The sequence below is a fragment of the Calidris pugnax genome, unplaced genomic scaffold (genome assembly GCF_001431845.1).
Source record: "Calidris pugnax isolate Ruff unplaced genomic scaffold, ASM143184v1 scaffold42, whole genome shotgun sequence".
Lineage (NCBI taxonomy): Eukaryota > Metazoa > Chordata > Aves > Charadriiformes > Scolopacidae > Calidris > Calidris pugnax.
Window position 1 is genome coordinate 1962662 of NW_015090920.1, and position 22032 is coordinate 1984693.

Sequence of the window (22032 nt, forward strand, 5' to 3'; positions counted from 1 at the left end):
AGTAAAAGCTACACATACACCAGAGGGATGGGATGTCATCCAAAAGGACCTGGACAGGCTGGAGAGGTGGGCCCAGGTGAACCTCATGAGGTTCAACAAGAGCAAATGCAAAGTTCTGCACCTGGGCCGGAACAATCCTCGCCACCAATACAAACTGGGGGGTGAGGTATTGGAAAGCAGCCCTGAGGAAAGGGACTTGGGGGTGCTGGTGGAGGAGAAGCTGGACATGAGCAGGCAGTGGGCAGCTGCAGCCCAGAAGGCCAATCCCATCCTGGGCTGCATCAAAAGAAGCGTTGCCAGCAGGTCCAGAGAGGTGATTCTGCCACTTTACTCTGCTCTGGTGAGACCTCACCTGGAGTATTGTGTGCAGGTCTGGAGCCCTCAATAGAAGAAGGACATGGACCTGATGGAGAGGGTCCAGAGGAGGGCCACGAGGATGATCAGGGGGATGGAGCACCTCTGCTACGAGGACAGGCTGAGGGAGCTGGGGTTGTTCAGCCTGGAGAAGAGGAGGCTCTGAGGAGACCTAATAGCAGCCTTCCAGTACCTGAAGGGAGCTACAGGAAGGCTGGGGAGAGCCTGTTTAGAAAGGCCTGCAGTGACAGGACGAGGGGCAATGGCTTCAAGCTGGAGGGGAACAGATTTAGACTGGAGATGAGGAGAGGGTTCTTCACTGTGAGGGTGGTGGAGCACTGGAACAGGTTGCCCAGGGAGGTGGTTGAGGCCCCTTCCCTGGAGATATTCAAGGAGAGGCTCGACGAGGCCCTGGGCAACCTGGTCTGGTTGGGGGTGTCCCTGCTGACTGCGGGGGGGTCAGACTAGATGGCCTTTGGAGGTCCCTTCCAGCCTGGACAATTCTATGATTCTATTCTATGATTCTATAAAAACTATTCGAATTTATAATAATCTTTGAATGAATTTAACATACGCTATTTCCCCTTTAATTATTGAAATAAACCATGAACATGGAAACAAATAATTTAAATATGGGAACCATGTGAGCCTGCAGTTACTATTACAATTGTCCCTCAGATTTCCCAGGGAGGCCAGGGGCTCCATCTGACCTGCTCCTGCTTTCTGAAGTCTCCTTTGGAGATCTTCCAGAGAAATTCCCATACTTTTAGAAGGAACTGACAGTTGCCGTTAGAAAGGGGCCAGTGGTCACGCTAATGGTTTCCATGTGCAAGTTGGATGCATCTCTGTGTAGGGTTATTGTATGCAATATAGCCACGTATGCAGAACCATAGAGGTCTTAGTGCTGCAGGCTGGCTTCCAAAGCAGCCATCACGATGTGCTGTGAGCCATCTTTCAGAAATTGCTTTGCTGTGTTTCCATCAGCAGAGTTAATGAATGATCAACGTTACATCAGAGCTTCCCCACCCCCCCAGTATGTTACCACTCAGCTCTTTTTCTGTCCATCTTGAAGGGCTGTTAAATGGTGCTCTCAAATGGGCTGGCTGGAATGGCTGAGGTTTCAGATAGCTTCCAAATATCCTCCTCCAGATGCAGACAGCCTCGTGAAGTCTTCCTCTGGTTTTCTCAGAGCTTTTCCTGCACCAGAAACAAAATGGACATCAGATGTCCTCAAAACATACAGAAAAGGGAGTGCAACACAGGAACTTTGGTTGCATGGCTGAATTTTGTCTTGTTTATGGTAACCTGGACATTGAGATCCAGGTGGCAGTTATCCAGGTAGGTCTACAGTGTTGCTGCAGCCTTTCCTGCTGCGCTGTTTTGGCTGTTTTCATTTGGCCAAGATGTTCTGGATGCAGCTCTGCCAACCACCCATCAACAGGCGGGTGGTTGGCCACCACCAACAACAACCACCCTGCGTTAGGAAGGGACGCAACAGTTTGCTGCACAGAGCCTCTGCCTCACTGCAGGATTTAGACCTGTAAATCTGTAAAATCAGGTAATTGGCAGCTTCTCCAAGAGTGGAATAACCTGGTATCCACACAAGTATGCCATGTCAGCCTAAACTCTGCTGCCAATCTTTTGCTAGTCATTTTAAACTGAAGTGGGACTTGAAGTGATCATGTGATATTAGGAAAAATTTTTTCACCGAAAGGGTTCTCAGGCATTGGAATGGGCTGCCCAGGGAGGTGGTTGAGGCCCCATCCCTGGAGGTGTTCAAAAGCCGGGTTGATGTAGTGCTGGGAGGTCTGGTTTAGTGATGATGCTCCTTGTTTGTTGTGTGGGTGTCTATTTTTGTCAGTTAGGTTGACGGTTGGACAAGATGATCTTTAAGGTCCCTTCCAACCTAGAAGATTCTGTGATTCTGATTCTGTGTTGAAAAACTTTGTCTTCAAATTAGAGAAACAAAGGGAAAACAGCGCATTGCCTTTTTCAATGTATGTGCTCAGTGGAAGAATGTTTCACATTTTACTAAGTTTGGGCAAAAATAGCAATGATCAGGGTATTAATGCTAGATGTTTAATGACTTCTTATTTCAGATCCTAGTAAAATTGTGCAGTTTCGTGTCCCCGGCGGAAGAACTGGCTCAAAAGGATGATCTCCAGCTTCTCTTCAGTGCAATAACCTCATGGTGCCCTCCCTATAACCTGCCTTGGAGGAAGAGTGCAGGGGAAGTACTGATGACCATATCACGGCATGGCCTTAGCGTCAACGTAGTGAAATACATCCATGGTATGTCACCTTACCCAGTATTAATTACTGAGATTTTTTCCTGTTGTTGTTCTTTGATAGTTTTCTCAGTTGGGACATAGACACAAAAATAGGCACTGGTGAGGCCTCACCTCAAGTACTGTGTCCAGTTTTGGGCCCCCTACCATAAAAAAGACATTGAGGTACTGGAGCGGGTCCAGAGAAGGGCGACAAAGCTGGTGAGGGGTCTGGAGAATAAGTCTGATGAGGAGAGGCTGAGGGAGCTGGGGGTGTTCAGCCTGGAGAAGAGGAGGCTGAGGGGAGACCTTATTGCTCTCTACAACTCCCTGAAAGGAGGGTGTAGAGAGGTGGGGGTCGGTCTCTTCTCTCAAGTCACAGGCGACAGGACGAGAGGAAATGGCCTCAAGTTGCCCCAGGGGAGGTTCAGGCTGGATATTAGGAAAAATGTTTTCACTGCAAGGGTTCTCAGGCCTTGGAATGGGCTGCCCAGGGAGGTGGTTGAGGCCCCATCCCTGGAGGTGTTCAAAAGACGGGTTGATGAAGTGCTGGGAGGTCTGGTTTAGTGATGATGCTCCTTGTTTGTTGTGTGGGTGTCTATTTTTGTCAGTTAGGTTGACGGTTGGACAAGATGATCTTTAAGGTCCCTTCCAACCTAGAAGATTCTGTGATTCTGTAATAGATTTGAGGAAAGCTTCCGGGATTTTTGTTTGTACGTGTGAGTATTTACATCCAGGTAAACTTTCAGAGCGCTTGCTTAGTGAGAGAGGTGTTTGTAGCTGAGTCCGCCTTATCCACCTTTCAACTTAACGTTGGAGGACAGAGTTTCCCCAAATATTTTGGTGTAGACTTTGTGGTGACCAGAAGGAAAGGCTTTTGGTAACATCAGTAACTGCCTGTATTGAAAAATACTCACCGGGAAGATGCTTAAGTTTGTCATTCTGACTGTGAGCATTAATTCTTAACAGGAGTTAGTTGTTTTCAGTCCAACTCTTGAACTAGCAGCAGCCCCTTGTAGAGGCACAAGGCAAGCTATCAGTGTCCAGTTTACAGCTGCCTGTCCAGGTACCACTCCAACTGGCAATAAAAGTGTGGAGAAGTCTGAGGAAGCTGCAGGGAGAAGAACCAGCTCCATATCATAGAACCGTCTAGGTTGGAAGAGACCCTTGGGATCATCGAGTCCAACCATCTCCCCTACTCTACAAAGTCCTCCCCTACACCATGTCCCTCAGCACTGCATCTAAACGTCCCTTAAACACAGCCAGGGATGGGGACTCCACCCCCTCCCTGGGCAGCCTGTTCCAATGCCCGACCACTCTTTGGGTGAAAAATTCTTTCCTAATGTTCAATCTAAACCTCCCCTGTTGGAGCTTGAAGCCGTTCCCTCTCGTTCTGTCACTAATTACCTGTGAGAAGAGACCATGTGTTCTGTTAACGCAGTTTGAGTTATTAGAAGCCCATGAAGGCTGCTGCCCTGTAGTAAATACTGGTATGCAACCATAATTTGGGTATGCTGGGAGGAGATTCTTGCTCCCAGACATCTTGCTTTTGCAGGAAGGGGCTGGGTGAGACTCTTATAACTACCACTGACTTGCAGTGTACTCTCTGTTGTCCAAGACATTGCAGGTGGCATACTCTGATAACAGCAAAACCTGTGTAATGCAGGCACTAGGAAATGCTTGAGGGAGGGTGGTGTATGGGCACAGAAACATTTGAGTGTGAACCTTCAAGTGCTGATTGACGAAGCAACCAACTGGCTTCCTCCCCTGTGGTCCAGCCCAGCTTCCCCGTGGGGGTCTTCAACCCAAGGATGTTGTCCCTAGGGCCTGTCCCAGGGAGGCTCTCCTTTGCTTGGCTCAGACCCATGCCTATGCATGAAGGAGGTGGTCTCAGAACTGGTGCTCCTAGGAAACTTAAATGTAGCCTGAAGGCTACGTGTCCATGAAGGACATGGACCTGTTGGAACGGGTCCAGTGGAGGGCCATGAAGATGCTCAGAGGGCTGGAGCACCTCTGCTGTGAAGACAGGCTGAGAGAGCTGGGGTTCTTCAGCCTGGAGAAGAGAAGGCTCCGGGGAGACCTTAGAGCCCCTTCCAATATCTGAAGGGGCTACAGGAGAGCTGGGACTCGTGACAGGACACGGGGGAACGGTTTTAAAGTGGAAGAGGGGAGATTTCGATTACGCACCCGAAAGAAATTCTTTGCTGTGAGGGTGGTGAGAGCCTGGCCCAGGTTGCCCAGAGAAGCTGTGGCTGCCCCGTCCCTGGAGGGGTTCAAGGCCAGGCTGGATGGGGCTTGGAGCAACCTGGTCTGGTGGGAGGTGTCCCTGCCCAGGGCAGGGGGGTTGGAACTCCATGATCTTTAAGGTCCCTTCCCACCCGAACCATTCTATGGCTCTAGCCTCTCCTAGAGCCTGTGTCACAACCAAGTGCAGAGATTTTGGGACACAGCAGGGAGGAGCCTGGCTGCTGGGTGGGTTTGCAGCCCCTAGGTTTTCCCTGTTGGCTGACTGACTAGATTGCTGACCATTCAGCCAGCCTGCGTTTCTTCTGCTGGGCCCTTGTCTCCCCCACCTTGCCATACAGCTTACAAATGACAGGTTTTGTGCATTCTCAAAGGCCAAAATAAAATCATCTCATGGGCTTAATCCAGGCTGCCAGCCACCAAATGACCAAAGCAGCCAGAATCATTCCATTTTATCTCCTTTTTTGAGACAAATAGCATCCTGACTGTTTCAGGCATGGAAACTGTAGCCTACAGGGGGTATTTCTGTAGCTGGTTGCAGATTTTGGTAGCTAATATAAGTGGTACTTTATTTTTCAGGCATGGAAACTGTAGGGTACAGGGGGTATTTCTGTAGCTGGTTGCAGATTTTGGTAGCTAATATAAGTGGTACTTTATTCATTGTGTATCTTTACAAGGGACTGGTTACAGTCTGCTTGACAAGCTGGTTCATCACCAAGGGTTAGTGAGAGCAAAGCGAGATGCTGACTGGTGTTGGAGAGGATATTTGCTGCCCAGGAGCAATTTTGCATACAAAGTGCTCCTGTTGCATTAATTTAAAACTGCAGTGATGTTTGGGTATGTAGGATTTGAGGTAAGAAATTTGGTAGAATCTGGTTTTAATATTATACTTAGGGCTTTTAGACTGTAGGACCACACAGAAGCATTTGTTGCTTTTAAATTGGAACGACTGTTGAAGTGAACTAACGTTCTCATCATACATTTTAGCAGTGTACACCTACTGCAAAGAAAGAAACCCACAGTTTCCTTGCACCCTGGAAAGCAAGCGGTTCCAAAGCTCCACAACTTTTAAATTGGAACGACTGTTGAAGTGAACTAACGTTCTCATCATACATTTTAGCAGTGTACACCTACTGCAAAGAAAGAAACCCACAGTTTCCTTGCACCCTGGAAAGCAAGCGGTTCCAAAGCTCCACAAAATCATTTTGACAGCTTATAGAAATACGTCACCCCTGCTCCTACATACTTCACAGAAGATTTCAGTCTGTGTTTTTTCTTGTGCTGGCAGCGTGTCTCTAACTCCAGTCAGAAAGATGTGAATGTGCAGTATCCCTTGAAAGCACAGAACAGTCAGCAGTTCAGGATTTTCAGATAGGACCTGAAAAGTGATAGGTGTTTTGCTTGCACCTGTAACAGCCTTCTGGGGGGTTTCTGATGAGTGTAGAACATGCACGTGTATATGGGAAAACATTATCCACCCCAACAAAGAAAATATCTGAGTGTTGACTGTGTCGTTTGGGATATTAACGCTTCTCTATGGGCTTGATCCACAGAGGAGTGAGGCTGGCACATCAGAAGATATTCTAAGACTTCACAGAAAATTTCAGTCTGTGTTTTTTCTTGTGCTGGCAGCGTGTCTCTTAATTCCAGTCAGGAAGATGTGAATGTGCAGTATCCCTTGAAAGCACAGAACAGTCAGCAGTTCAGGATTTTCAGATAGGACCTGAAAAGTGATAGGTGTTTTGCTTGCACCTGTAACAGCCTTCTGGGGGGTTTCTGATGAGTGTAGAACATGCACGTGTATATGGGAAAACATTATCCACCCCAACAAAGAAAATATCTGAGTGTTGACTGTGTCGTTTGGGATATTAACGCTTCTCTATGGGCTTGATCCACAGAGGAGTGAGGCTGGCACATCAGAAGATATTCTAGGTTCTTTTAACAGTGAAAAAAATTCTTAAAAAGAAAACCAGCCGGCATTCCCTCTCGTTTATTGATAAAAAAAATGAACCTGACTCAAGAGATAACAACGTCTGTCAAGAGGCTCATCTCATATTCAGGAAAAAAAGCTAAGACATTTTACCATATGCAAAGGAGCATCCTTTCCCTGTCTTATGCTTTGATTTGATATCTGAGAAATTTTGTTACCAGTCTAGCTGGAAAGATTTGCACATGTCTCGCACGTACTGTGAAGTTAAAATAGCAGATAATTGAAGGAAGCATCTTTAAAACAGGAGTGCAACCTAAAATCTGGCTGTAGATTTGGGAAGGCTTTTTTGCAACCGAGCAGAGAAGTGATGGAGTGTTGCAGGAGGATGCAGGACGAGACAAGCTGCCTCTCTTTCATCAAGATTTGTCAGGCAAGCTAATGGGCTAGCCAAAGAGTAGCATAAGAAAACTTGGTATAACTGTGTTTTAAAAGAATAAGATGATGTTTTAGAATCGTTTACAGTTGCCATATATGTCTTTTTGTTCTACTGAGTTATCTGGTCAAACTTCTAAGGCAAAACCCAGTATTTGTCTATACAAATTCTTCTCCCTACGAAAGTAAAGCTTATAAATGGGAGGAAGGGATTGACAAAAAGAGGTAGGGTTCAGATCCAAAGCCTCTTGAGAATTCTACTCATCTTCAAGTGCTCTGTGATGTTCAATGTTATATGATAAGAGACAGTTAAATAACAGTTACCTTATTGCCATGATTCTTGCACCAGTTATGCTTCTTGCTGTGATTGATGTCAGTAGAATTCTAAATTTCTTAATTGCCATTCTTTTCAGAAAAGGAGTGTTTGTCCACGTGTGTTCAGAACATGCAGCAGTCTGATGACCTTTCTCCCCTAGAAATAGTTGAGATGTTTGCTGGACTTTCTTGTTTCCTCAAAGACTCCAGTGATGTATCCCAAACCTTGTTGGATGATTTTAGGATATGGCAAGGATACAACTTCCTCTGTGACCTCCTCCTCAGGTATGCAAAAGTGCTTGAAGGAATGCAGATAGATCACTGTGAGCTTTTTCTGAAAAGGTTTCTTAATAAAGAATAGGTGAATAAGTTTGAATAAATAAGTGATTATAGGTTATTATGCAATGAAGGTATTAGGACCAAAACATGAAATTATGTGCTTCTCTCCATTTATGAAACTACATCGTTTAACTTTTTATTCATCGGTGTTGGTTTATTACTAAATCTTTCTTAGCACATGCAGAAACCAGGTGCTGGTACTAAAAATTCAGAAAGAATTCAGAACATAAAAAATTGACTGCAGCTGGTGATTCTTGGGTTTGGTTGGAGTTTTTTTGTATTCTAACACACTATCATAATGCAAAATCATGTAAGTAAATGTGGTGCGTGCTACTTAGTATTGAAGAGATATTTTTGTACATAAATTCTAATACCAGAGTGTTGGGGGGAACTCTAACGCTACTGGGAAATCAGCATATATGTATTTTTTTTAATTGTATTTTTTAATAAAGGTACTGCTAACCTGCTAATGCATCACAAAATATGGTAATGAAAACGTTCGCCCAAACAAAACGTGGATGTTTTGATCCATCTGTGATTTTTATTTCTTTCCATGAAAGAAACTTCATTCTTTTCTTTCTCAGCACATTAGTGTCTGCTGTGTAAAATCTATAGTCAGTCTGTGTTCTTTGTTTGGATATAAAGTTCTGAAGAAGCGTGCTTAAGTGTGGATAAAACATATATGTATGCTTTAGAAATCATCTAAGACAAACTGGGAAGTGATGTCTGAGTGTACACTTCATAAAGTATGATTGGATAGTTCTTTTAAAAGAAGTGAAAAAAATTCTTAAAAAGAAAACCAGCCGGCATTCCCTCTCGTTTATTGATAAAAAAAATGAACCTGACTCAAGAGATAACAACGTCTGTCAAGAGGCTCATCTCATATTCAGGAAAAAAAGCTAAGACATTTTACCATATGCAAAGGAGCATCCTTTCCCTGTCTTATGCTTTGATTTGATATCTGAGAAATTTTGTTACCAGTCTAGCTGGAAAGATTTGCACATGTCTCGCACGTACTGTGAAGTTAAAATAGCAGATAATTGAAGGAAGCATCTTTAAAACAGGAGTGCAACCTAAAATCTGGCTGTAGATTTGGGAAGGCTTTTTTGCAACCGAGCAGAGAAGTGATGGAGTGTTGCAGGAGGATGCAGGACGAGACAAGCTGCCTCTCTTTCATCAAGATTTGTCAGGCAAGCTAATGGGCTAGCCAAAGAGTAGCATAAGAAAACTTGGTATAACTGTGTTTTAAAAGAATAAGATGATGTTTTAGAATCGTTTACAGTTGCCATATATGTCTTTTTGTTCTACTGAGTTATCTGGTCAAACTTCTAAGGCAAAACCCAGTATTTGTCTATACAAATTCTTCTCCCTACGAAAGTAAAGCTTATAAATGGGAGGAAGGGATTGACAAAAAGAGGTAGGGTTCAGATCCAAAGCCTCTTGAGAATTCTACTCATCTTCAAGTGCTCTGTGATGTTAAATGTTGTATGATAAGAGACAGTTAAATAACAGTTACCTTATTGCCATGATCCTTGCACCAGTTATGCTTCTTGCTGTGATTGATGTCAGTAGAATTCTAAATTTCTTAATTGCCATTCTTTTCAGAAAAGGAGTGTTTGTCCACGTGTGTTCAGAACATGCAGCAGTCTGATGACCTTTCTCCCCTAGAAATAGTTGAGATGTTTGCTGGACTTTCTTGTTTCCTCAAAGACTCCAGTGATGTATCCCAAACCTTGTTGGATGATTTTAGGATATGGCAAGGATACAACTTCCTCTGTGACCTCCTCCTCAGGTATGCAAAAGTGCTTGAAGGAATGCAGATAGATCACTGTGAGCTTTTTCTGAAAAGGTTTCTTAATAAAGAATAGGTGAATAAGTTTGAATAAATAAGTGATTATAGGTTATTATGCAATGAAGGTATTAGGACCAAAACATGAAATTATGTGCTTCTCTCCATTTATGAAACTACATCGTTTAACTTTTTATTCATCGGTGTTGGTTTATTACTAAATCTTTCTTAGCACATGCAGAAACCAGGTGCTGGTACTAAAAATTCAGAAAGAATTCAGAACATAAAAAATTGACTGCAGCTGGTGATTCTTGGGTTTGGTTGGAGTTTTTTTGTATTCTAACACACTATCATAATGCAAAATCATGTAAGTAAATGTGGTGCGTGCTACTTAGTATTGAAGAGATATTTTTGTACATAAATTCTAATACCAGAGTGTTGGGGGGAACTCTAACGCTACTGGGAAATCAGCATATATGTATTTTTTTTAATTGTATTTTTTAATAAAGGTACTGCTAACCTGCTAATGCATCACAAAATATGGTAATGAAAACGTTCGCCCAAACAAAACGTGGATGTTTTGATCCATCTGTGATTTTTATTTCTTTCCATGAAAGAAACTTCATTCTTTTCTTTCTCAGCACATTAGTGTCTGCTGTGTAAAATCTATAGTCAGTCTGTGTTCTTTGTTTGGATATAAAGTTCTGAAGAAGCGTGCTTAAGTGTGGATAAAACATATATGTATGCTTTAGAAATCATCTAAGACAAACTGGGAAGTGATGTCTGAGTGTACACTTCATAAAGTATGATTGGATCAAAGATGCTTAGAAACAATGCTGTAATGGCCATTAATGAAAAGTATTAATGTTGTTATCTCCCTCTTTCAACCCATTCATTTTGGGTGCTAAGATGCTAGGTTTTGGCACCCAAATATTTCAACTACATTTTTTACTACATAGTGTGGTTTTGGTGGGTTTTTTTTTTGTTTGTTTTAAATGGATACCAAACATAGACACGGCACTTGACATTCTTAATCAGAGTTAAAACTATTAATAGATTATCTTTTAAACACCTTTTAAAGAATTGTTATTGTTCTTGTGGTATGAATGGTGGTTTTGAGCATGTTGTATTTACTAACACATTCGTTCAAATCAAAGTAATTCAATCTCAGTCATTCTCCAGAAGCTCTCAGCCCCAGTTTAGGTGGAATCTGAGGGGAGCACATTGGCATTAGCAATTTCATTTTCAGGTACAAGAACAATCCTCTGTAGATCAAGTGTTTTAAACAGACTCCCTCCTGAGCTTGCTCAGCCTTTAAATCAAAGAATGGGGGATCCCTGACGTAGATCTAGGAAGACTAGAGGTTTGCATGTCTGATTGAAGAAGGAGAGCACCTGGGTTTTTCAGCTGACATCACTAAAAGTCCAAAGTGTAGGAATGCATTATCCTCACTTCTTCCCGGGGTGATTCTAGAAAAAATTGCTGAGATTCTTGCAGAAATGCCTGGGATAAGGTGCACTCTGTGCATTAGCAATTTGTGTATTGTAGAGGAGATGGAAGATGGTTCAAAACGTGACTGCTCTTTTGATAGCCATATCTCTTGCTGCTTCTTACAAGCTTCAGTTTATTTGATCTTCACATCAAAACGTAGTTTGTTTCAAAAAAATTATCAACTTGGGCAAGCCTATAGATCAGTCAGTGATGAACAACAGGAGTGTGTTTTGGCTAAAACTTACTGGCAGAGACTTGTTGAGCTCTGTGGCACCATTATGGTGCTGACTGGCATGTAGGGGTGTGAAATCTGGACACTGGTCCATCAGTGTCAACCATCAACCGATTGGTCAACGATCAACCATCGGTGAGGTTTGTAGAGACTACAGAGTTAGTAAGCAATTAAACATGGTTTAATTTTTGGTGAAACAGAAGGCAAATTAGGATTGTTCCGGGTTTGGAGTCAGATTTTAGGGTTTGGTCTGATGGTGTGTTGGAATGGGATGTCACCTTTGGACACAAGAGGATGGAAATGCTAAGGGTCTGCAGTTCTAATGAAGGTGTCCCATTGTGTGCTCCTAAGTGTTAGCCTTCTACCAAGGTACCATTTCATTAGCATAAAGTATTAACTCGGTGGCAGATATAATCTAGCAAGTTAACTATTATTAAAATATTATATAGTATTATTGGTGGCAGATATAATCTAGCAAGTTAACTATGGATTTATTGAATGACAGACTACGTAGGTGTTTTCCTATCCAATAGCTTTGTGTTTGTAAGAGGATTTTCAAAGTAATTTTCTTGTCTGTCCTGCTTTTTAGCAGACTGTTGAGTTTGAGGAAAGATTTACGAGGTGAACTTCTTTGGCAAATAATGTATGCTCTCATAAATTCAATAATGTTTGACTGAATGGTGTGAAATATGATCAGAGAACATGTAAAATACTGTAGGAACAGGAGAGTGAAAGTGGGATCTCTAAATCAATAGCATAAAATGGAGGAGGTGTCTTATTAAAGTGATTTGAAATAAACTAGTGCTGCTAACTTGATCTGTTGTATTTTCTTTAGATTAGAACAGGCAAAAGAGGCTGAATCTAAGGATGCTTTGAAGGACTTGGTGAATTTGATAACTTCCTTAACAACGTATGGTGTCAACGAATTAAAGCCAGCTGGTGTTACCACTGGAGTACCTTTCCTACTGCCTGGATTTGCAGTCCCACAGCCTGCAGGCAAAGGTGAGTTTTGGGGTTGTTTTTTTTTTGTTTATTTGTTTGGTTTTTAAATGTAAACAACCAAATACAGAGAAGCTGTATACTGCACAAACTATTTGTCGTTGAGTCCAAGTTCTTTTACTAGGATTGCACATCAAATCACTTGGTTCTGTTGCTCTCAAAGGTTCTATTATGGGATTGGTACCCAAAGAAGAAAGCTTAGGGCTTTTTTACTTGAGGACTAAAGGCTGAGTCAAACATCTGTCTCTGCAAAGCTGACAATTTCTGTGTGGACATTTGAAGAGATTATCATAATGGAGAGATGCACTGGTTTGATTTGTGGTGTTTTAAGCTGCTCTTGCTAAACTGATCAAAGGATCATTGAATCGTCTGGGTTGGAAGGGACCTTTAAGATCATCTGGTCCAACCATCAACCTAACTCTAATTATAAAACAAACAAAAAAAAACCAACAAAAAACCCCCCAAAACCCCAAAAGAAAACCATACCAAAAAAAACCCCACTCACGTTACTAAACTATATCTCTAAGCACTATGTCAACCCATCTTTTGAAAACCTCCAGGGATGGTGCCTCAACTCCTTCCCTGGGAAACCCATTCCAGCCCATTCCAGTGCTTCCAGTGATATGAAAGGCTGTGCTGGATTTTTTGGGGTTTTTTGGGGTTTTGGTTTGGTTGGTGGTTTTTTGTTTTTTTTTTGGTGTGTCCCAGGTTTGGTTTTAGTTAGCTTTTTGTCAGCTTAGGCAAGAGTAATTTGTGAGCTGCAAACTGTTGTTTCATCCCCAGTGTGGTGAGATCTGTGGTGTGCTTGCAGCCACAGTCAGTTATGATCTGGAGATAAGGTTGAGGAAGTCTGAGGGGAGAAAGGGTTTTATAAAAATAACCTTGTTTTTCACGTCCTGTATAAACTTAAAACTCGGGTAAGTCTTCTGTATTATTAGGGATATAAGAAAAAAATTGTGATAGGGTTACATTTATAGATTTATAGGCTAGTGGACTTACTTTCACTGTTTCTCTTGTATATCTGGGTTCCTTGGACAATGACTTCCTTTATCTGGTATTGAGAGAGTTCATTGTTCATGGGGATTGTTTTCCCTTTGCACTAAATAGAGAAAGAAGGTGACAGTCACACTCGGAGCTTCATTTCTCCATGTTTTGATAATAACTTACTAGTTTTTGCTTAAGCGAATTAGCTTTTCTGATACAATAACATGAGAGAACCAGGGCCTATTGCAATCTCCAAAGGAATTATTTCATTTAATTTTCTGGTATTTGCCACGACATCTTTTGGTTCCTTTTTCCTGCTTTTCATTATCTTGGCAAGTTGTCTTTCTATGAAGACCATATTAGCCCGTTCTCTTCATTGCTTCTGTTTAAATCCTCTTAGTTCTTGAACTCTGAGGAGCTGGTTAAGATTCGGTTTCTTCAAGGGTCCTCGTAATAATCAAAGATAATTTATTAATCTGCTTGATTGCTTGGAACAACTGTTGATACAAAATTAGAATATAAATAGTTGAATCTGTCACTACCTATATTCCTGCCACATTTAATAAGCTGTAAATCCCCTTTTCAACGTTTTTCATTGTAAAGAAAGCATGTAAAAAATCCTTTTAGAAACTAATGGTTGTGACTTATAATTTAACATTCGTATTCTTCCTGTATCTGAAATTGTTCCATGTTAGTTTTGAAGGAAGTTTGCTGTTACCTTTTGGAGGAATGCTTTTGGAGGCAGGGAAGGGGGTGAGGCTGATCACAAAGAGAACTGAATTCACTTTGTTTTGGGGGAAATTGACAATCAAAATAAAATGCTGTGTTACAGCCTGTGGGGAGGGCTTCTGTTGCAAAAACAGTGCTAAGTACCATGGTCTTTTATCATGGAGGTATAGAATCATAGAATGGTTTGGGTGGGAAGGGACCTCAAAGATCATCGAGTCCCAACCCCCCTGCCCTGGGCAGGGACACCTCCCACCAGACCAGGTTGCTCCAAGCCCCATCCAGCCTGGCCTTGAACCCCTCCAGGGATGGGGCATCCCCAACTTCCCTGGGCAACCTGTTCCAGTGTCTCACCACCCTCACAGCAAAGAATTTCTTTCTGGTATCTCATCTAAATCTCCCCTCTTCCGATTTAAAAGTGTTCCCCCTTGTCCTGTCACTGCACTCCCTGACAAAGAGTCCCTCCCCAGCTCTCCTGTAGCCCCTTGAGATATTGGAAGGCTGCTCTAAGGTCTCCCCGGAGCCTTCTCTTCTCCAGGCTGAACAGCCCCAGCTCTCTCAGCCTGTCCTCACAGCAGAGGTGCTCCAGCCCTCTGAGCATCTTCGTGGCCCTCCTCTGGACCCGTTCCAACAGGTCCATGTCCTTCTTGTGCTGAGGACTCCAGAGCTGGATGCAGTGCTCCAGGTGGGGTCTCACGAGTGCCGAGTAGAGGGGGAGAATTACCTCCCGTGACCTGCTGGCCACACTTCTCTTGAAGCTTCTCTTCTTCTTTGTGGCCCTCCGCTGGATCCCTGGTGGGCAACGCCACCAACACAGGCTACTCCTCAATGGAAAGAAGACAACTGCGATTGCCAAAGAGTGGAAGCAAGAGGATAATTTGGGGATGTTGTCTAGATTTGAACCCAGCTGATGAGGATTTGCCATTGCTTGTTGCTCTGTTGAGTGAGGGGATACAGATGGTTGTTATTCCAAACTTAGCCTGCTGAACACTTGGAGAAGACAGCGTTGTGTTCTGCGTGATGGAACACAGAGCATGTTACTATTGCTGTAATGAGTTTTCTTATGGCCTGTGTAGATGAGGCGGGTTTTGTTTTGTCTCTATAACTGTACCTTGTTGCATGTTTTAACAATAGGTCAGCTCACCTATTTTAAAGAAATGTTCTTTTATTTAGCTGCCTGTGTAAACAGTTAAGTTCAAAGATCATAGAATCATAGAATCATAGAATTTCCCAGGCCGGAAGGGACCTCCAAAGGCCATCTAGTCCGACCCCCCCGCAGTCAGCAGGGACACCCCCAACTAGACCAGGTTGCCCAGGGCCTCATCGAGCCTCACCTTGAATATCTCCAGGGATGGGGCCTCAACCACCTCCCTGGGCAACCTGTTCCAGTGCTCCACCACCCTCCCAGTGAAGAACCCTCTCCTCATCTCCAGTCTAAATCTGTTCCCCTCCAGCTTGAAGCCATTGCCCCTCGTCCTGTCACTGCAGGCCTTTCTAAACAGGCTCTCCCCAGCCTTCCTGTAGCCCCCTCAGGTACTGGAAGGCTGCTATTAGGTCTCCCCGGAGCCTCCTCTTCTCCAGGCTGAACAACCCCAGCTCCCTCAGCCTGTCCTCGTAGCAGAGGTGCTCCATCCCCCTGATCATCCTTGTGGCCCTCCTCTGGACCCTCTCCATCAGGTCCATGTCCTTCTTCTATTGAGGGCTCCAGACCTGCACACAAGACTCCAGGTGAGGTCTCACCAGAGCAGAGTAAAGTGGCAGAATCACCTCTCTAGATGAAGATGAAGATGTCACCTTCATGAACAGTATACTGTAGGATTTGCAGTGTAAGTGATTGTGCAGAGGCTTTTTAGAAGAGTTGGTTTTATTAAAACTTTTTATTATACATGACATACATTGTTATATGATCGTTATTAAAAAGTGTACTCGTTGTTTATTACAATTAAGATCTTTCTCTTTCTTTTTTCTTCCCATCCCGCTTTGTTTCCTTATTTAGGTCATAGTGTGAGGAATATTCAAGCATTTTCGGTCCTCCAGAACGCATTTTTGAGAGCAAAAACCAACTATCTAGCACAAATCATCCTCGATGCCATCACCAATATTTATATGGCGGACAATGCCAACTACTTCATTTTGGAATCGCAGCACACGTTGTCTCAGTTTGCGGAGAAAATTCCTAAACTTCCAGAAGTGCAGACCAAATACTTTGAGATGCTGGAATTTGTTGTCTTCAGCTTGAACTACATACCCTGTAAAGAACTGATCAGCGTGAGCATCCTTTTAAAATCCAGCACTTCTTTTCAGTGTAGCATCATCGCCACGAAGACGCTCCTGAAGTTCACCCGTCACGACTACATCTTTAAGGATGTCTTCAGGGAAGTGGGGCTTCTGGAGGTGATGGTAAACCTTCTTCATAAATATGCAGCCCTTCTGAAAGATCCCACTCAAGCACTGAATGATCAAGGTAGTGTGTGGTCTTCCATTTTACTAAAACGTGTCTTTTTGGCTGGGAATGGTGGAGGCTAGCACTCAGGAGGAGGAACAAGAGAGTCTGAACACGTATCTCAAGGGCTGGGTTCTGCCAGGGTTTTGCTGTGCCATCTTAAAAGTTCTTTGAAATTGCTTCTCTCTTCACATCCTGCGAGAAGCTCGAGGCGAGCTTTAATGAATGCAAAATAGTAGGAGTACATCTTTTCCTTTTCAGATTTTTTTTTTTAACGTATTGGTTTAATATTTGTTACATAAAATGATCTTTTCCTTTTCAGATTTTTTTTTAATGTATTGGTTTAATATTTGTTACATAAAATGAAAGGAAAAGTGAAGGTGCAATGCGTAGTAACTATGCTTCTCCTCACAAAAGATACTTGTGCTTTTCATTGTGTTTAGCCCCAGGTTTGAAAAAATACTATAGAGGGCATATCTGAGATCTTAATAGGAGTACATATTCAAGTTTGCAGACTTTTTTAATAAGTTGGGTCTACATTTTAGAGAAACATTTAAATAAATAAATAAACAGCTATCTCAACTCCAGAATTGAACATCTCAGAGATAAATTACGAGGCTGCTTAGCCTGCCAAGTGCTGTATGTGCATATATACACACATGATACCTCTTTTTATTTTTTTTTTTTCTTGCATTCTTCATTAATTTGAGTTACTGTGCTCAAATAAGTGGCACTTATTTTCTTAATCTTTATTATTGGATGTTTCATGTGGGTTTATTTTCTGGAGCTTCATTAGTGAGCAGTAGCAATTGATTAAAGTTACAAAGCTTTTTTTTTTTTTCCAGCAAAAAACACATCATTTCTCACGTTCTTGTAAACTAATAGACCAAGCTGTCATCTGATGAGGGTGCTACCTGGGTGCACAGGGCCTTGTGTTGTGGCTTGCTTCTTATTAGAATAATTTTTAAAAAATGTTTCTTTCTGGAGCGTTACTCTGTGTTTAAGATGCTACTTGCAGTGTTGGTTCATCTGTTAACACCTGTTGAATCACCAGCACATATACTGTAATTATGTGAATGCAGGTTTGTGCTTTAGTGTGGAATTTCTTTTTTCAAGTCCTGAATACTTAACAAAACCAGATCCTGTTAAGTCTTCAAATGTGGTATGGTTTTGTGGCTTCAAGAAACAACAGTTGGGGATATGAAAGTACACATGCAGCTGCAGTGTCAGCCACTGAGCTCACACCGCTCTAAAGCTTCTGTTTATAGTCTTGTTTTTATAAATTAACTTTTCAAATGATTCATAGTTAAGAGTTCCCAGGAATGCATGTGTAGACTAAATCTTAATTTGCTTTGGAATATGGTTAGGCTGCATATTCTCCGAGGAAGCAAAGAAAATAAAAGTGCTGGTGTATAAAGTATAGAGAAGCATCTTAGAAAAGAGTGAATTTTACTATGACTTTGGCTTCTGAAATTATATTTTTAGGGGATTCAAGAAACAGTTCATTTGAGGACCAAAAGCAGCTGGCTTTATTGGTTATGGAGACCTTGACAGTACTACTACAAGGATCAAACACAAATGCAGGTAAGTAGAAAGGCCTCTGTCAAAATATTTATTAAGTAGTAACTCAGAAAATCATGCCTGAAAGCAATGTAGTCTGGACTTTGCATCTTCCGGTAGGTAATCACACACACTAAAATATACTTTTTTTTCTTGCAGTGTTTTTCCAAAAGAGAGAATAAGCAGCATAAACTGCTTTCTGTAAGGCCTTTGACACGGTCCCCCACAACATCCTCATTGCCAAACTGGAGGGGTACGGATTTGATGGGTGGACTGTTCAGTGGATAAGGAACTGGCTGGATGGTCACATCCAGAGGGTGGTACCCAATGGCTCAAAGTCCAGATGGAAACCAGTCACAAGTGGTGTTCCTCAAGGGTCCGTGCTGGGGCCAATACTGTTTAACATTTTTATCAATGATATAGACAGGGGGATTAAAGGCACCATCAGCAAGTTTGCGGACGATACCAAGCTGTGTGGTGTTGTCAATACACCAGAGGGATGGGATGTCATCCAAAAGGACCTGGCCAGGCTGGAGAGGTGGGCCCAGGTGAACCTCATGAGGTTCAACAAGAGCAAATGCAAGGTTCTGCACCTGGGCCGGAACAATCCTCGCCACCAATACAAACTGGGGGGTGAGGGATTGGAAAGCAGCCCTGAGGAAAGGGACTTGGGGGTGCTGGTGGAGGAGAAGCTGGACATGAGCAGGCAGTGGGCAGCTGCAGCCCAGAAGGCCAATCCCATCCTGGGCTGCATCAAAAGAAGCGTTGCCAGCAGGTCCAGAGAGGGGATTCTGCCACTTTACTCTGCTCTGGTGAGACCTCACCTGGAGTATTGTGTGCAGGTCTGGAGCCCTCAATAGAAGAAGGACATGGACCTGATGGAGAGGGTCCAGAGGAGGGCCACAAGGATGATCAGGGGGATGGAGCACCTCTGCTACGAGGACAGGCTGAGGGAGCTGGGGTTGTTCAGCCTGGAGAAGAGGAGGCTCCGGGGAGACCTAAGAGCAGCCTTCCAGTACCTGAAGGGAGCCTACAGGAAGGCTGGGGAGAGCCTGTTTAGAAAGGCCTGCAGTGACAGGACGAGGGGCAATGGCTTCAAGCTGGAGGGGAACAGATTTAGACTGGAGATGAGGAGAGGGTTCTTCACTGTGAGGGTGGTGGAGCACTGGAACAGGTTGCCCAGGGAGGTGGTTGAGGCCCCTTCCCTGGAGATATTCAAGGAGAGGCTCGACGAGGCCCTGGGCAACCTGGTCTAGTTGGGGGTGTCCCTGCTGACTGTGGGGGGGTCGGACTAGATGGCCTTTGGAGGTCCCTTCCGGCCTGGACAACTCTATGATTCTATGATTCTATAAACTAGAGTGCTTAAAATGAAGGAGTACAAGACAGTGTTTCTTTCTCACTTTAGTTTCTTTCCTAGTGTTTACCTGAAGGCAATAACCACCACACCCCATCACGCTCCAACAACACTATAATAATTTTTAGTAGGGTTTGTAGCACAGCTTGTGTATTGAAAAATTTGAGCATATAATTACACACGTAGTTTGCTGTTGACGGTGTCACGTCTACTTAAATGTGGTCAATAATGCTTGCATCTTCAGCAAAAGATGGCTTTTCATTTTAAAAGGTGTATTCTCAGTCAGTGTGTGTAAATAGGGGCTCTGTTATGAGTGTCCTTCTCTAAATCGGGCAGATTTATAATATGCTTCATTAGCCAAGGCTTAATGACATCAAAATAGTCAATATGCGTGTCTCACGGGAGTAGAAGCTGTCTCTGAGAGCTTGAAATAACAGATTGGGAAAGGATAACTGTTTGTAAACCCTTTTTGTCTGTCCTATTAGATGAAGAAGAAAATGAGCGGGCTGGGGGGAACAGACACTAAGAAGCAGATGAATTTGGCTGAAATAAGGGGGTTTTAGAGGAATTGGTATAGATTACAGGTGAATCAATGACACACTTGTACATTTATCACTCGGCTTTGGTTTTGCCCTGTAAGAATAGGCAGAATTAGAAACGAGTGAGAAAGGAGTGGCACAAAGGTACGTGTGGGGGCTTCAATATAAGGAGAAATTGGGGGGAAAAAAAGAAAACCAACCCCCAACCACCAGAGAAGCAACAGAGGGTGGCATAAAGCACTTCAGGACTGTGGAATGACTCACAGAATCATAGAATGGTTTGGGTTGGAAGGGACCTCAAGAGGACTGTGGAATGACTCATAGAATCATAGGATGGTTTGGGTTGGAAGGGACCTCAAAGGTCATTGAGTCCCAACCCCCCTGCCCTGGGCAGGGACACCTCCCACCAGACCAGGTTGCTCCAAGCCCCATCCAGCCTGGCCTTGAACCCCTCCAGGGATGGGGCAGCCACAGCTTCTCTGGGCAACCTGGGCCAGGCTCTCACCACCCTCAGACATTGTTTCCACAGACTCCACAGATGTTGTTTCTGAGTGCTCCTGGGAAGTTCAAGGGCCTCATGTCATCAGTAGCTCTCCATATTCGGGATGATGATGGAAGTGTATAGGAGGAGTCAAGGAACCACTTCTCAAAGAAGTTGTGGTTGTTGTCTGTGCAGTGTGACTCTGACGTGAGCCCAGTGGCACTGGATCCAGAGCCCAGCAGAGGTTTTAGGTCATCACAGAGAGGCATAAATAGACATTATGCAGCCTCGCAGTGCTTCATACCACACTCAAAGCTTGGTTTCTGATCTCAAACCGGTATCTCCGATAAAGTTGCTAGAATAGTGCATAACTGAATTTCAAACAAGAAAATTTGGGTGTCCAGATGAGAGTGGGAGAAATAGAAGGTGTTACCTCTCTGAAAACAAGCGACCTGACCACTGAGAAAGATGTGCTTTGCCTGTAAAGGATGCAACCAACTGAACTGTCTCGGGGTCTGAGGCCTCTCCTTTTGCCTCGTCCATGTTTCATCCAAAGAACGTAAGAGAAAGCAGGAGGCAGGAATTTGGAAGGGGATAGTGGGGCTAAGCTTTGTATGTGTACATTAGAGGGAATAAATATTGTCCTGACTAGCTTGTTAATCCTGAATTTGCTCATTCAAACTGCTCTTTTAGTTCATGATCACAAGGAAAGTGATCCCTTTTGACACCGTAGTGCAGCATTGATCTGTTTCCCTACTGTTTTCGTCTTCAGTCATTAACATAACTAGGTGCTGACACTGTACTAAACACACGTCATGTGGGCCCAGTTTGGTTTTTAGGATGTTCTCAGGGTCAATTTTCATTTAATTTTCAGTGAATATTGCACATGTGTTCTTTTGAGTATCAGGTAAGCTTGAGAATCACTGTTAGACTTCAGCTTTATCTCTACAGAGATAGGTCTTGCCTCAAGAAAACTTCTGCAGAGTGTTAGGAATCTTGTGGAGAGGCTGAAGCGCTTCCCAATCAGTGTTCCTGGTTTGCTTCTCCTGTCCAGAAGCAGCCTAGTTATATTTTTGACAATGAACTAATTGTATTATAAACACTATCCTTAACCAAACAAGCATATAGTCTTCACTAGAGACAGAGGGGGTTCTATATTTTTTTATTTTGTTTCATTCTGTGACTCCTTTAGCTCTAGCATGAGGAGAATAACTACTGTTGGATTAATAGAATTACTGAGAAGATTTCTTAGAACTGACCTGCATCCTTGTACTCTTGACACTTTTAGTGAAAATATTTTGAGAAGGATATCATAGAATCATCTAGGTGGGAAGGGACCTTTAGCTCAAGTTCTATTTTTATTGGTGGTAGAAGAGGAAAAATAGTAAGCCATTAAACATCCGTAGGGCTACATCCCTGACGTTCAATCTGTAGAAATGAAAATCAACAACCTCCCATGTTTTGTTGTCGTCGTTACTCGTTACTGATTGTATTTTTTCGCACTCCCTATGCTCTTATCTCCCCCTCCCCACCCACCCCACCCCCCCCCTTCT

At 43.2% G+C, this 22032-nt stretch overlaps 1 protein-coding gene across 1 annotated transcript in view; it reads left to right on the top strand.

Moving 5' to 3' along the window:
• Window positions 1–22032, top strand: part of WDFY3 (WD repeat and FYVE domain containing 3) — a 197175-nt gene that overhangs the window by 34904 nt on the left and 140239 nt on the right. The window contains exons 6-10 of the mRNA XM_014949934.1: window positions 2454–2646; window positions 7641–7827; window positions 12229–12395; window positions 16099–16566; window positions 18031–18133. Coding sequence (XP_014805420.1) covers window positions 2454–2646; window positions 7641–7827; window positions 12229–12395; window positions 16099–16566; window positions 18031–18133 — 1118 coding nt within the window. The remainder of the gene's footprint in view (window positions 1–2453; window positions 2647–7640; window positions 7828–12228; window positions 12396–16098; window positions 16567–18030; window positions 18134–22032) is intronic.